This window comes from Haliotis rufescens, unplaced genomic scaffold (genome assembly GCF_023055435.1).
Source record: "Haliotis rufescens isolate VD_foot unplaced genomic scaffold, xgHalRufe1.0.p SCAF_88, whole genome shotgun sequence".
Lineage (NCBI taxonomy): Eukaryota > Metazoa > Mollusca > Gastropoda > Lepetellida > Haliotidae > Haliotis > Haliotis rufescens.
The window spans coordinates 648042-664229 of record NW_025964381.1 but is presented as its reverse complement, the minus strand read 5'-3'; the positions used below and the strand labels follow the sequence as shown (position 1 = coordinate 664229).

The 16188-nt window shown below is 37.5% G+C and overlaps 1 protein-coding gene across 1 annotated transcript; it reads right to left on the bottom strand.

Annotated features, from left to right (window-relative positions):
- Positions 1-1470: 1470 nt before the first annotated feature.
- On the bottom strand, positions 1471-15023 carry LOC124114568 (fez family zinc finger protein 2-like). Its single transcript, XM_046475186.2, has 2 exons — positions 14857-15023; positions 1471-2842 (listed from the first exon to the last, which is right to left on the bottom strand). The coding sequence occupies exons 1-2, from the start codon at positions 14889-14891 to the stop codon at positions 1942-1944; spliced, it is 936 nt and encodes a 311-aa protein (XP_046331142.1). The 5' UTR covers positions 14892-15023; the 3' UTR covers positions 1471-1941.
- Positions 15024-16188: the final 1165 nt, after the last annotated feature.

Below are 16188 nucleotides of genomic sequence, written 5' to 3'. Positions count from 1 at the left end.
TTTATGGATAACAACTTCTTTAATACTGTAAAAAGTGACGCTTCCGTATAGATCCTTATACCGTTTTCAAGCAAGACTGAATGAGGGACATAGTACAGAATATATATAGTAGGTGGAGGATTAACGGTAGAAGATAAACAGTAACAACAATTGCATACATAAGTCGGAACCCTCCACCTACTATAAATATTCTGTACTGTGTCCCTCATTCAGTCTTGCTTGACAACGGTATAAGGATCTGTACCGAAACGTCGCTTTTTACAGTATTAAAGAAGTTGTTATCCATAAAATTGTGTCTACTTTGTCATCGTCAAATTCTAAGTAATGTCTATCAAACAATTAATAGAACTGTCTCTCTCGTTTCTATACCTAGGGTCCGTTGTTCAACTATAATTCTTTCATCTGACAAAGATTGTTTAAAATCTTAAGATCGTTTCAATAATGATCAAAGTTACAATATGTATGTATGAACATAAAGATGTTTTCACAAAAATACTCTTAAATTCCTTAAGGGAATTTTAGCCGATGGATCATATGATAAATAACACGGATATGCGTGTCAACCTAATTAAATGAGGTCCACATCCATATACATGCATATGTTGTGGTCAATATTTTATAGATGTACAGTATATTAAGCTAGATATTTTAATAAATTAAATAACATATAAATTTGGATAAACATGTTGGACCGGCTTTTTCATATCTTCATCTCAAAATTGCGAATTTGATGATCGCATCATGCTTTATAAATGTCAAATGATTTTTATGACGCTGTTATCATATGATTACGTCAAGAGATATTAAAACAAATTCGCTACATGTTATTTAAAGCCAGAACACAGACATTAATGTGTCCTTGACATATGACTAAGTTTAGAAGTTTAGAAGTCAGTATCATTACATGAGGAAATACGTCAGGATGAGTAGGAAGGGCACGACATGAGTTTAACGCCTCTGTGTTTCACAGTATTTCAGTTCAGCAGTATCATGGCAGAAGAAAACTCGACGTGATACAGATCACACACGTTTACCACTCACATCATTGTCACGGGCACAGGTATGGTGCTGACAACCTATGGATCATAATCAGGGTAATTCTGGGATTCGAACCTAGATCAGCGGATCCTGCACGGCAAAGAAAAACCACTCAGAACGTATTCGTGTTCTGACACCTAAGGCTATTGGACTACCTATATTGATAATACACACAGATGTAAATAGGAGGAAATATCTCAACATCACTTTGGAAATTTGAGTACTTTAAAGTTATAGTAATAGTATAGTAATAGTCCATGTGGTTAGCTAGACAGAATACGAAATCTTATAACATCACGATCATTACGAAGACTGAGAAAGTATATAGTGTGTGGTGAACATGACCTTGTATTTTAAAGGTCAAGTTGTAAGTGTTTGAGTGATAGAATTAAGTCGTGAAACTATCATGAAAACATAACAAGATGCATAGAATACTTTCAGATACTTTACTCTCGCATTCAGGATTTACACCATTCAATGACGTCACATGCACGTCATCATCTTAAATAAACGTTATTATGTACAAGGCACAATATGCTTCACATTGCACTTCCATATTAGGAAATATTGTCCACTGTCAAGGTCACAAAGTCACAGAAAGTGCTTACGACACATAACCCCACTATGACATCTTTGGATTCTATGTTACGTACATTACGTATGTATGACGCATTACGTATGCGTAACATATACGTGACGGTATATTGCGCATGCCTGCTGTTGAAAGCAGAATATGTCCTCTATCTTTGGAATGCGAAGCGTAGACGACACCTTAAACGTCCTGTAAAATGTCAACTGATGAATCGATGATATTAAAACTTTTAATGAATCAGATCAGGAGATTTGATGTCGAGTTCCGGTGTGCCTTTGCATGACTAATGTGTTGTTTGGCTGTCGTGGCATTTATACCGAATGCACATTTATTTCTTCATCTTCGTCGGAACAGATGGAGAGTTCGTCGCTGCTGACGTCCACAATGTTCTCATCTCCTGATTGGTTCTTTGGGTCGTCACTAGATGTCTCTCCTTCACATCCGCCATCTTCTTGTCGCGCGTGCACTTTGCGATGACGCTCGAGGTTACTTTTATGACTGGTGGCGTAATCACAGATCGTACATACGAAGTCTTTTTGTCCGTTGTGCACCGATAGGTGGCGCTTCAGGAGTGCCTTCCGGCAGAACCTCCGTCCACAATAGAAACACGTGTAACCATGGTAATGGAATATCATTGCGTGCTCACGTAACGACGCTTTAGTCGTGAACAAAATGCCGCAGCATTCTAACAGTTTTGAACACGCTTGATGCATTGTCAGCATATGCCTTTTGAGATTATTTCTTCTGTCTGTTGTATATCTACACTGCGGGCAAGGGAAGATCTTACGGCCGTAGCCGTATTGTGATGAGTAGGGATCTGACACGGAACCAACCATCCCCTGCAGTCCTTCCGATGGGGGTACTTTTTCGGGCAGAGCTGCTTGTGCCCTTATGTTGAACAGTTCACTCGTTGGCAGGGCAAGTGTTCTTTCTGGAACTAGAACACCGGGTTGGGTGAGTGAGGGAGCGAGTGACGATTTAATATTATCCAGAACACGGTAGCAAGTCGCATGTTGGCGCCTCATGTGATCAAACAGGCTGAGGCTGTATGGGAGGGTAGCAAGCGGTGTGGAAGCTGTCTTCCCCTGTCCATCGGCTTCACGTGCCAGCTTGAGAGGGGGGACTCTGGTGCAGTCGCCCCCCACGGGGAGGGGGTATCTGCACCCCACGGCATCAAGAACAAGGGGCCTCTGACAATACACGGGTGTAGGCCTGGAAGAGAAAATGACGACTGTTATGACAATGGCACCAGGTGTTCTGAAACTGGATGAACATTTACACCTCAACATACTACAGTATATTCGTATTAACGCTCTCTATGATTAATACATGAAGACTATTACTTTACCATTGTCAATACCTGACTCAGTAGGTGGTGGTTATAGGGGAGGTGGGTTCCCAGCAACCTATTGCTGTCGTAAGAGAGAATTAATTGGATCGGCGGCCAAGCTCTGCGACTTGGTTGATTGCATGTCATCGCAGCCCGATGCTCGTTATATCAATCACTGGTTTTGTCCGTTCCACAATCAGCAAGTGATCACATTGCTAGGTGTTTGCTCATCAAACATTGTCAAGCATCATTTATGTCCCGACTTATCAATTTCTTGGAAACAAATATCACACATGACATGCTAGTGTATGATTGAGTTTGATTTGTGTCATTGACGGGATAAAGACATAGCATTAATACGGAAAACATGAGGTAATTTATCGCATTTCAGAAAAGAAAACAATATGAGCTGTTTCCTCCAAGACAATCAATCACCTATAAGTGTCACGTGACTAGATGCCCTGGGAGGTGTACTATTGATGTCCCTGGCCAAAGCACCGGGGCAGCAACATCTCGAAGATTAAACACGGGTGGGGGCAGACAGATTTAATCAAAAATTTAAAACGCAACAGGGGCAATACCATTAAAGCCCAATGCCAAACATTGAACGATTGTTCTGTATTGAAAAAGTCCCTTCAGGAGTAATATTTTATAGCGGAATATTTCAAAAAACAAATATTTCATTTTCAAGATGGCGTCTGTGGAATTGGACAGCATTGGCAAGCCGTTCTCTTTGAGAGAGGTATCAATTATTGACAATTGATTGAGAGGTGGGGAGTTACGATTTGACCAAGTTGACTAATCAATCATGTTCACTCTTTTTTCTTCCCCCTGGTTCCAACACAGCAGGGATGTTAATCAGAGATGTAGCTGAGCTCGTATTTTATCTTCAAATCAATGTCTAGTCTCTCTTCGACTGTCGCCATGTTTGCACGATCTTAGCAACCTGCGATGACGTCATCAGTTTATGCCGTCATTCTATTGTTTCTTTTATTACTTGAGATATTGACCACAATTCAAACCATTTTAACCTGCGGCGTTCAATAGCACAGATCACAGAGAGCTTGATTTTATTGGTAATTAAACGCGTCACGTGATGTCAGCTTAATGTGACGGAAGAACACACAACAGAGCATGCGCATTTGAAAAATCTTAACTGCTCAATGAAACTTTCGAAAAAAAATACATCCATTATTTTTTATCATTTTTTTTAAACAACATGAATTGAGTAATTCGAATCCAAAATACGATCTAGGTAATCTCCGTCTGTCCACTCGAAGTGTTTTGGCACTGATTACTATGTCAACATAACTACATGTGCTACAAAATATGAAATTTCACAAAAACTGACTCAGATTATTTTTAAATATTTACACTAAATGTATCTTGTGGTAAGGTGTGACGTCATTATCCCAGCATGCATTGCATCGGTCCAGATGACGACATAAATAAATAATGAAGTTGGTGTTAACTTTATGGGCCGCTAGTCTCCTTCTATCGCTTCATTTGCACGCCTAATCACACCCACGGCAACGTGTGTTAGTAGTCATCTAAAATTTTTATACAGTGACAGTAAATTTAATCTTTGAAATAATTATCTTGTATTTTCACACAAAATAGATGATGTGATATCCCCCTATGACAGAGAAATGGCTTCGAGAGTATCGCTGAACACAATGCGCCATTATGGCAGGGTTAGAGAGTTTTTAGATATGGAACTTCCACTGACATGGAGACACAGCTTGAACGTGAGTGTTGTATATTGTCAGGAAAGCTTACATTATTGGTCACAGCACGATGAATGTAATTGGAGGACTGGTCATTGACTAATTACGACAATTGATTGGCTTACGGCCGGAACAAATAGGAACTATGAGACAAAGAATTATTCAATAATCCAATAACTATTTACTAGCTTATCATTTCACTATTTCACCATGAATGTGGAATGATACTTAAAAGATACACATGAATTGTTTATTATTGGCCCATCTGCCACCAAAGTGACAAAAATGTTAATACTCGCATTCAACATTACAGGTACAAAGGTTTAGCCAAGGACGGAAAGGACGAAAAGTCCTTGGTGAGCTACGATGTCAATTAAAAGTATCGCCGTTATAAGAGAGGATGAAATTAAAATATTGAAACCTCACTGTTGTAAGTGGTGTAAATCTCTATCACATTAACTTTAAGCAAGAAACAATTACAAGTCTCAACAACAAAAGTGAAAATCTATATCACATACATATAACCAAATACATTTCCCTTTTAATATGAAGCTACATATTCTTTAGCTCTTGGTGTTAGTTTGTGTATGTAAATAGTTATACTGGAGAGATGACCCGGTGGGAGGAGGAAGAAGGGGCACATCGTACCACATGGACTACACCTTAATCTAACATAAGAAAATTCCTTAAATATCATTTTTCTGAATGAAGTCAGATCGTGTTTCTAAGACCTACCAGCATAAATGAGGAAATATTGTACACAGCCTTGATCTACCTATTATAGAGGAAGAGAAACCACAACCAAGCCTCGAGATATTTTCATAATAAAGTCTCGAAAAAACTCTTCTTTGCTCTGTTTTCCTATGATAGATGAAGCCCATTATCCAGGTGAAATCGGAGACCCTTGAAACCCACAGAGAGTTTGGTCCTCCCAGTCCTGACAAGATACCTTTTGCATTGAGATGTCGTGTTTGAAGTTTTTTAGCTGTATGGTCGCAGAGGGGTGAAACACCACACCAACTTCAGGACCATAAATCACACAACAAAATGTCATCTTCTTCCTATACCTCTGTACCGATACGGAAATCCTTCTCCCTTGAAGGCAATAATCCTTCCAAACCCTTTCCCCACACCACCAGATCCCCAGGGCGCAAGGTAACACAAGCCCTCCATTATTAATTTTCACCTGTCGAAAATGTCCTTCCAACAATCCAGTGCTTAAGAAGGTGATAATCTGCCAATTGGTCAAAAATTGAACAGAGGCGGATTTGAGGAAAACACTATAAACAACTCCGGTATAAAGGTTTGGGGCTGGTCGTTTTGCGTGTGGACTTAACGTAGGGACCAGTCGGTAATTAGAGCCCCTGTCCCAGCTAATCAGGCTATAGGGCCCCGACAAGGAACTCTTCTGTCTCGTTCTCATTTGTCATGACCCGCCCAATCTGTCAACCAACAAACAAGGGACAATTGGTAGAAGATTGTCTGAAAATACACCCCAGTAGACAGGATGGCAGGTGCCCGTTACAGGCAAACACAGTCCAAATGATTCGTCACAATTTGCCACACTGGAGCACGCCAAAGCTTTGTTGTAAAGTGAAAAGGTTTGCAGTCAACATACAATTCCGAGTGTCCCAAGTTAACATTACATCAAGCACTATATTTCCAGAATCTCTACTTCCGTGTCCAAATAATTATCAGTCGTTATGAATATATTTTAAGCTACGTTTTGAATGTATTTGCAAAACACGCACGTTAATTAACAATTCAAAAAATGGCATTTCAAGCATGAAAACATCAATTTAAATAAACCGATGGTATTATATAAATTATTCATAAACAAGCCTTATGGTAAAACTGCTGTTTAGATTATACAAAATCCTGAATACAAAATAGTGACATATTTCTTCCTCAAATATACAACTTTCGAAGAAAAGCATTGTTCTTTGAGCAAAAACGTCGTGTTGTTATCCAAGTCAACAGAGCGATGCTGAAGAAGTATTATTCAGAAACAATGAGAAGGGAGCTAAAAATGAGCACAACAATAACTCCGGTAACGTGATTTTTATAACATTGATTTTAGTTTTCACAAAGGGGTTTACAGCCGACATTTGCAGCGAAACAAATATCATTATTTGAAGTAGTTGTTCACCAAATATAATGAAGGATGACTTGGCAACTGTCAATTCCGCTGGTTGGGATTCCCTTAAGACTTAGAACAAATGACGTCTCTACGTGTTGGCGTCGCCAGGTTGTTTGTGCCAGTTTATATAGACATCAATGCCTCAATAATGCTTCCGCGACAACTATTTATATATCCCTTCCAAATCAGATAAGTTGCTCTTTCAGAAATAATTCATCTCAATCGGAAATCAAGACATATATTTTTCAATCAGGTTAACAGGAGTAATTGGCCGGAGATGTATCGATCTGGGGTCTGAGTGGCATCACAGGGGGTCCTGCGGACCTTATCGCTGGTGGTCAATACAGAGTTTTATTCTTTACAATTAAATTACATAAAAAATGTGATTATTTTGTTATGTTAATGTTTGTGGATAGTGTTGCACATAGTTCCTTTTTCTTACTTTTTTTTAAAGTTCGCTAAGTGACAGTGTTTGCCACTTTCAAAGACAATAGAGACAATAACAATTATTTTTATTAAATAAATAATCTGAAACTGTTTGTATGGATATAATTGGTTTGGGTATTATTTCTTTCCGGATTCTTTCCTTGGGCACGTGTAGTAAGAGAAAAATCATAGCGTGATTATGTCTGTGTTTGAATGGAATTTATGGTCACATGAATGCTTATACAGAGATGGGTTGGAAATGACTGACTGTAGAAATCATACTTCATATCAAAAATATTTTTATTTATGTCATTTATTCTTGTAATTTTATCAGTACATTACTTCAACTGTGTTTTCTTACCCAATTACATGCATTGTTAACACGAAAAGATGAAACAGACATTAAAATATGACATTTTAAAGAGAATGCATTGAGCATATTTTGTGGAAAGAAAAATGACAATTAAATAGACAAGATTAGTGACTAATACGTGCGAGATATAAGTGATGCGGACCCGTCACTCGTGGCGTCCAAACACGAGACCCCCCTCCCAGTCGGGTCCCCCTTCACCCAGATTGAGATGCTTCCCGGCTAACGAGAGATACCGGAGCCTCCCGAGAGGCGATGTGAGCGAGCTGCACGTGACACATGATCTCCACGTGCAAACATGGGGCGTACATTTTCACACTTTGCCTCTCATGAATTCATGTGTTGTGTTTTGGGTAGGGGACGGGACAGAAATAATGACCCAGGGAAAATCGAGTGTTTCGTGAATGACCTTCGTATCCCACTTTATTATTTTTCACCAACCAGTCTCGTTACAACCGATATTAATCTTTTCCGTAATTCGTTTTAGAAACGAGAAGGCTAGTTTTCGTGACGCCCAGTTGTTTTTACGTTGTTTGGTAGAAATTAATTTTATTGATTACGTGTTTACGTCCATAATTGATGATATCTGAAAATTGGAGTTTCTGCAAATAGTTTATTTACTTTAGATTCATGACAGATTAATTGAAACTGTTTGAGGCTGAAGCGGACATGATTCGGGTTGAAGGTCATATTGGCTCATGTAATGTTAGTAGAAGGGTCGGTGGCATCTCATTCGGATTAAATTCGGGTTATGATCACAAATTAATTCCTATTTTTTAGAATCTTTTATATAATTTCACTATTTGAAACAACAAAAAGTATAATATCCAACAGGGGCAATGTTACCATGGCTACCCAATAATCAAGTTGTGGAAGAAATATGTACGTCAATGATTTCTCTGCTTGTTTGCATTATAACACATATAAAGTAAACTACGGTTATAACGAACTACCCCATAATCAAGTTGTGGAAGAAATATGTACGTCAATGATTTCTCTGCATGTTTGCATTATAACACATATAAAGTAAACTACGGTTATAACGAACTACCCCGTAATCAAGTTGTGGAAGAAATATGTACGTCAATGATTTCTCTGCATGTTTGCATTATAACACATAGAAAGTAAACTACGGTTATAACGAACTCAAATGGACCACTAGTTTTATTTCGTTATAACCGTAGTCCGTTATAGGCATATATACAACATCTATACAGCAAATGGCCGGGACCAAAAATTAAGTTCATAATATCCGTCAGTTCGTTATAAGCGTGTTCGTTATAAACGTATTTTTACTGTATTTTAAATACATTCTAAGTATGCATTACAATCTCAGCTCTATTTTATGCTACATGGGATATTCATTAAATCAACTGAGAAATAATCCATGCTATATGACTACCCCATAATTGAGAATATAATAGCCATGTTTTACAAGAGCCTGCACATGTTATTGGATATTAGTCTGAACTAAGGTTGCATGACTCTCTCCATAATGTTTCGAAGACAAAGACCACTCACCACACGCTATGAATGAGTAATAAAGGGTTAATTGTCTATTAATTGCTTAATGAGTTCATCTCTCTTCCGTGTGTCTATCATATCTTAACCCCCCTGTCCTGTATTGGTGGGCCGGAGACGACGACCGGCCAATAGAGCTGATGATATCATGACTAACTACTTGTTCATTTGTCTAGCGGCCAAGGAACTAGATCCGTCACTGTTGTAAAACTATGTTTTAACTTAAGCTAAATATAATGAATATTTGTTTCGTTCAAAAATATTTTATGTCAAATTAGTATACATTTAATGCGTTTCTATATTTCATTTACATTTCATTTAAAATGAGAAAGATATATGCCAATTATATTTTCCCAAGATTAATTTTGTCGTTATCAAATGGCCCAATGACGAGAGGTTATGATAGTATACAGAAATCACGGGTGAAACGGCATATTTATTCAAACAAAGATGGATTTTGTGTTGAGTTGCAGTCTGTTTCAGAAACGTAGACACTTCAATGACGCAGAATAATTATACTGAATTAAATAGTGACGCTCGGTTGATTGATTAAACATTTTCAGAAATATATCAGGCGTATTTCACCAATATTTAAGATCCGTGCAGACGTAGCTGTCTATTTATATATATTAACTCTCCACCAAACAAATTGCATTAACAATAGCTTTTTATGGGTGCACACTATGGCATTTTATTGGTTTAAAGATATAGTAGAATGTTTAAAAATTAATAAACTCAAGTAAATATGACATATCATTGTTAGCAATATAATGGTTCAAGGCAAACACATTTATATATAAGGTGTGCCTACCTGGGGAGGAGGGGAGGGGGGGGTGCTTGTGGTTAAAGCGTTCGCTCATCACGCCGGGTTCGATTCCCTAAACGGGTACAATGTGTGAAGCCCTTTTCTGGTGTCCTCCGGGTTTATATTGCTGGAATATTGCTAAAAGCGGCGTAAAACTATACTCACTCTCTTAGTCGGGATAATAGTGTTCGATAGTTACACAAATGGAACTACATACACACGGGGGGGACGGGTGGGGGGGTGGGGGGGGGGGGTGTCCATGAATTACCCTTGAGCAGGTGAGCTACGGTTGAGCCCTACACGGGTGGACAGCGGGTGTGTGGTGTGCATGCGGCAGCAGGGAAGACCACAAGCGGGTTGTATCGTTCCACATGTCAACCCCTCGACCATTACCCATTGAACTACCCAGTAAACAGGTTCAAATAATGCTATTTGGACAGAGACGGTCTTGCACATATATTTATGTTTCAATTAGGTCAGGAATTTGGGGAATATACCCAGCACAACACTCCATGCCTTTTGGTGCATATACATGTACAATTAGAAAATGAAATGCTTTACTTCTAAAGAATATACCCATGTTTTCTTTACAATACACTGTATTTTTTGTATGTTATAGTTCTGAACGAGAACGAATCAAATTATTTCTTTGTACTCAAGGAAAGTTTAGTATTTGATTTGACATATTACTTGACCTTAATATCCATGTCAATATGACCTGTGATACAGTGATAAAAAACCTGGTTTATTTCATTCACCGTGTTCAAGTTTGATATTCAAATCCACATCAATCATTGATGAACATGTCATTATGACCGGGCATCGTTATTTGAGAGTTTTCATACTTTCCCCGCACAAGCCTTCTTACTATTATGAAAACACTTATGGACATAAATTCGTGGTCCCTGAACTCAAGTATCCACTCCTTGTGTTTGTGGAGAAACCCTATGCTGCTATTCTCTATTTATGATTTTAATGATAGCACAACACGAGTAATTTGTGTTTTCATATTTCTGTTTCTGTCAAAAGTTAATGTTAGGAAAAAAACATATACTCAATTATTTCAAATGAATGTCAATTGATGCACGTTCACCTGCTTCCTTCATCCCAATGATGATGTTTGTATTGTTACAATAAACAGGCATATGTTTGCAGTGTCAACGATAACCAGAGAAAACTAAGGTTACTATGAAAATAAAAATATATTTTGAAAATGTTAATCAATGTACAATATTTTTCTTTCATTAGCGAGATCTGTGTTACGATAGAACCTGTTTATTTGAGAGCACTGCTCCAACCATTTCATCAGAATTGCTATTTAGATAATAGTAAACAAGCGGAATTTGATTTATTCATATTCCGGTAAAGGTTTTCTTGGTACATTGTCGTTCAACATTTATTTACATTAACCGGGCGGTTTCATGTACAACCCGCTTAATATTTTAACCGTCTACCCTCTTATATATGTGACAATACATTTAATTTCATATCATTGCATTAGGACCAAACTAGTACATACGGTGAAAGGTAGAGGATAAAAGTAGATCTTAATCCTTTCCTACAAAAAAAAACACACCTCTTGCAATGAAAAAGAAAGAAAGCATGCAATAAATTAACTACCTTTGATATTCTTAGAATATGACTAATTCTAGCGCAAAACATTTTTTTTATATTTTGACGTTTCCAGCCCTAATTTTCCTTGATGCCGAACTGCTATTAATCTGCGTCCATGGCTGTCCCTGGTCACCAGGGTTATAAGACTCGGGACTTAACCTCAGTGGGGGCTCAAAAACGAACAAAATAAAGTGGGTGTCACTGTTTGAAACTCGAGCCTCGAGGGGGATTTCAACCTCTATCTGTCTCCGTCCCAAACTTTGTCCACCACCCTCCCTTTCTCTCCGCATCCCTGGGGCAGGTTTGCTCATTTGTCAAACTGTAATCACACAATGATAATGCTCTCTGTCCACGCTGCTATTACGCAAACATACGACAAAGCTCATTAAACTATTGGCGCAAAGCGTCATTCAAATCTTAAGTTATTTGCTTTCAAGTTGGCCAAAAGCTCACCTGAACCGTGTATGACTTTATCTCGCGGTGTTCCGCTCCTTCTCCCATATTTCACTACACACGCACATAAAGATTCTTATAAACGGCGAATTTATTATATAATATCTGTGTTTGACTGATTATAAAGGAGAGTTAGTGTAGCAATTTCTTTTGACGAGTGATCATGTATTTGACATTGTTCTTTAAAACTACATGATGACTATATCCCATGTGGTAATTCAGGGATGTGACTTTTTCAGGATGCGGAATACAGATTACTCAGTTTCAGCTGCAACATTTGATGCTGTGCGTATTTTATACTTAAACCTTTCTTCTATCACACTTTCAAAATGTTCTTTGAATATATCACAGACAGGATGCGCGCATGGATTACATATGCCCAAAATATGGTAACTTAGACGCTTTTGTTTTTAATAAAACCTACACTGAAAACAAGTATATAACATGACATGTTATATCTCCAAATTCAAACACCCTATACTGGTAAAATCTTTATTTTCTGGCGTGAAGAAATATATACATTTGTTTTGTTTCCGAGCACGTTGTTAATAAACTGACATCTGCTGTTTAAAACCAATATTATATTTATAATATAACGGACCGCCAAATAAAATAAAATTACTGCGTGATTTAATAATTCCTTGAACAAAACAAGATTTTCCAAACATAACTTGCACGGTATATTCAGTAACGATATTGTCCACATGTCCTTTTTGTATGTATTTCTGTCTTAGCAGATAGTACTAAGTGATTGCTACACTATACACGAGAATAACATTCTCCGTTGCCGGTGTGCCATTACCTAGCCACGTTATACGGGTGTATTCACCGAGTGGACACCATTCTACAGGAAGGAAACATCCTTAAACTGTGGCTCTATCAAAAAGCTGACATGTTTGTGCAAAAACGGAAACCATTACATTTTGTGGTTACTATGATTTTGCATATTAATACTTCCATTTTTTCTTCTAAACAATAAAACTGATTCTTCTGTGTATTAAGAGACTGGGAAAGTAGACTTCTTTAGTCTACGGCATTTCAAACTAATTATTTCGCAATTTCTCATATTTAACACAATGCAATAAAACTCTAGTGTTGGAATTTAACCTATTCTTTTGCAACAAATACAATCCAAGAGATATATTCAGTAAAGCAACTCGATACCCACATGGTTAAACCGCCTATTCATAAACCTCGGGGCCAGTGGTTCCTGAAGGTAGGGCTAGTTCACACTCCCCACAGAACAAAGACCAGGTATGTGCCATTCGTATATTTCACTACATCACACTGTATCGGGACCAGCCATGTAATTTGCTCAAGAAGATTTATTTGTACATAAATATCTCCACTGTGGCTGATAATACACAGTGGGTATGCTAAACAGAAGTTAGCGTCGAGATTAAAGGATGATACAAGCTCATCTCCCTTAAATTCAGTTTTTTGTCACATTTCCGTAAATATTATTTCACAGTGATGTGGCTTTAACATCTGATTTTGAATAATATGTTTAAACGTATTAATATAATGGGGTTAATTGCTTTCAAGGGAACGTATACGTTATGCTTCTTCTCATAAGGCTATGTTGAGGAAAACGTTTTTATCTTAAACTGTGGTGAAATTTAACATGGACGTTTTAACAAAATACCTATTGTTAGGGTCATGTTATCATTATTATTATTACATATGTTATTATTTCGTATATTTAGTATATATGAAACTGGTGATGGGAATTGTCTTGACAATTCCATTGGCTTTTATTCTTCACCGTTCCGAAGATACATTTATTCCTTTCGATCTCTTTCAACAGAGCGCTGTTGGCGGACACATTTTCTAAAAAGTACGCATCAAAGGGCTAATTTTAAATTCATATTACTTTGTTGATATCAAATTAAAATGATATAAATTTTGATATAACTCAAAATTAAGTTTTTCACAAAGATCCATGATAATTGCTTTATGTAAACAAACAAAAGAAGTGCGTTCAGTTTTCATTATGTTTCAATACAGTCCAGTCACAGTCTGCTGCAAGGAGTGACTCGCAATATTCGGTCTACTGCCTCTGTTGTGGTAAGAACATTAAACTGTCTATAGACCATACACTACCATAGCGAAACGTCTATCTTCCATAGAAAATCACTAAAACATGCCTTAAAATCTATAAAACTGGCGTCGTTCTTCTATTTCCTTTTTGTAGACTGACTTAATCGGAATGTCTCTTGCAATTGACGTTAAATATTAGCCCTAGCCTGTAATGAACTTTGTCCTTTTTAATGCTTTTCTCAAATTTGTACTGGAATATTTTGAAAGAAGAAGCCATATCGGAAATGCTACTCGAGTTTAATGGATTCTGCTTCCTTTTCTGAAATATGATTGACAATATTGTAATGATAAATTTAGCATAATTGAACAGACTCAGTAACCATGACGTTGCCACAGTTGTAACTGTCAAGTCGGGATTATATTATGCTGTCAATGTATCTGGTAGCTACTATACTCATAACCTGGTATACAGTGCGTGTTATACAGGTATACGACTCGCTGTCATCAGTAATACAAACCGATATCAAAAGTAACTTAAAACGTAAATTCCCATCTATTAATTATTATAAAATGTCAAATTTAGTCGTTTTTTAAATATTTATTATAGTATTCAATGATGAACCAATGCAACTAATAATGTGTTCTTATAAATACCTATCATGTTTAGTTTGTTAAACAACTCGAGCAACACTCAATATACCAATATTATATCATATCAGGAACAAGTATGGGAACAGATCGCTTCATCTGATCAAATCTGAACAGATAGAATATAAGGAATTCCTTGTTACGATTCTTACCTGCAGGGTACGTGCATAAACAACGGTCCGTCCATCGATGCGTGTGTTATTATGACCAGTGGGAGCCGTACAGTCAGTCTGACAACATCACAGGGCTTCAAGCAGGGGTTATCTATACGCGGGTAGAGAATAGCTATGTGTTTGCTTCTCTGTCAACACCGTGACTTATCCACAAACTAACACAATGTTAAAACACATTCTGGCCAATAGCAGGCCAGATTGAAATCACGTGACTCGAAACAGAGGCTGCACGCGCTACTGACCCCGGAATGGGCGGGACGATAGCGTGAATACGTCAATCAATGTAACTGAGTTCCTAATGACAACATTTGGTCATGCTTGGGCAGACAGTAAATATTTGTGTGCCGGACTATGAGTTTTGGTATGGAAATCAACTCATAATATACATATATGATTGTGCTCACGACAAGACGGTGAGATGAATATCAGTGTGAAGACGATTGTTAATTTCAGTCAGAGATTAGGAAGTATTCATTTCGACGACTGTTGTTGTTCTTCGCTCCCTAGAAATCGAAGATTGCACGTGTTGAGATCAGGGCTTTGAACAACTGCAACATTTTGTAAGACGTCGATTGAATTGGGATTTATTCGAGATAATAAAATCACGGTGTGTTTTTTTCCAAACTGTTAAAGTAGTTATAGAATGGGTATGTTTACTCTTTAATATAGCCCGTGTTGCCTTGCCATAGGGCTTGTAAATGTGTCACGTCGAAACCTTTTTTCAAAATGTGTCCTGTGTCGTTTCGTTGTATTTTTTATTTGTGCCACATAAGTAAATTGCAAAGCTTACCTACAAACATCAAATCTGCTACAACGACTCATATTTTAACAAAATAATACTCTTATCAACGACATAGTGAATATACAGTTGCAAGGAACGTTTCTTTAAAAATACAAAAATTGGTATTATGATAAATATAGATGTAAATTTTAAAATAGTTTGAAAAATTAGTACCATGGAAATTAGCAATACTTTAATGTGGGTATCGCCCACGGGGCCTAGATACCGGTCAGTGGTGTTATATCTGACATACAGACGGAATTAAGTCATATCTATGTACCGCTTGTTGTGGCTTTGCAAAACACATCATGTACATGTTCGTCGTCATGAAAACGTGGTAGATGTGGTTGACTGTGATACACAACAACGTCCACTCCACCAGACATCGTCCACCAGTTGAATACATATATCCGTCTCTCCCCGCCTCTCTTCGATTTAAGTTATTATTGATAATGGTTAAAAACTGACCTTAATGTTCACACACCTTGCTCAATAAGACTGAGAACATCTTTGAATAATTTTGCATAATT

Bases quoted from the DNA above. Each gene is read 5' to 3' on its own strand.
- LOC124114568 (XM_046475186.2), bottom strand. From the start codon at position 14,891: ATGGACGGACCGTTGTTTATGCACGTACCCTGCAG. The intron at 2,843-14,856 runs GTAAGAATCGTA...TTTCTCTTCCAG, and splicing joins TTTATGCACGTACCCTGCAG to GCCTACACCCGTGTATTGTC.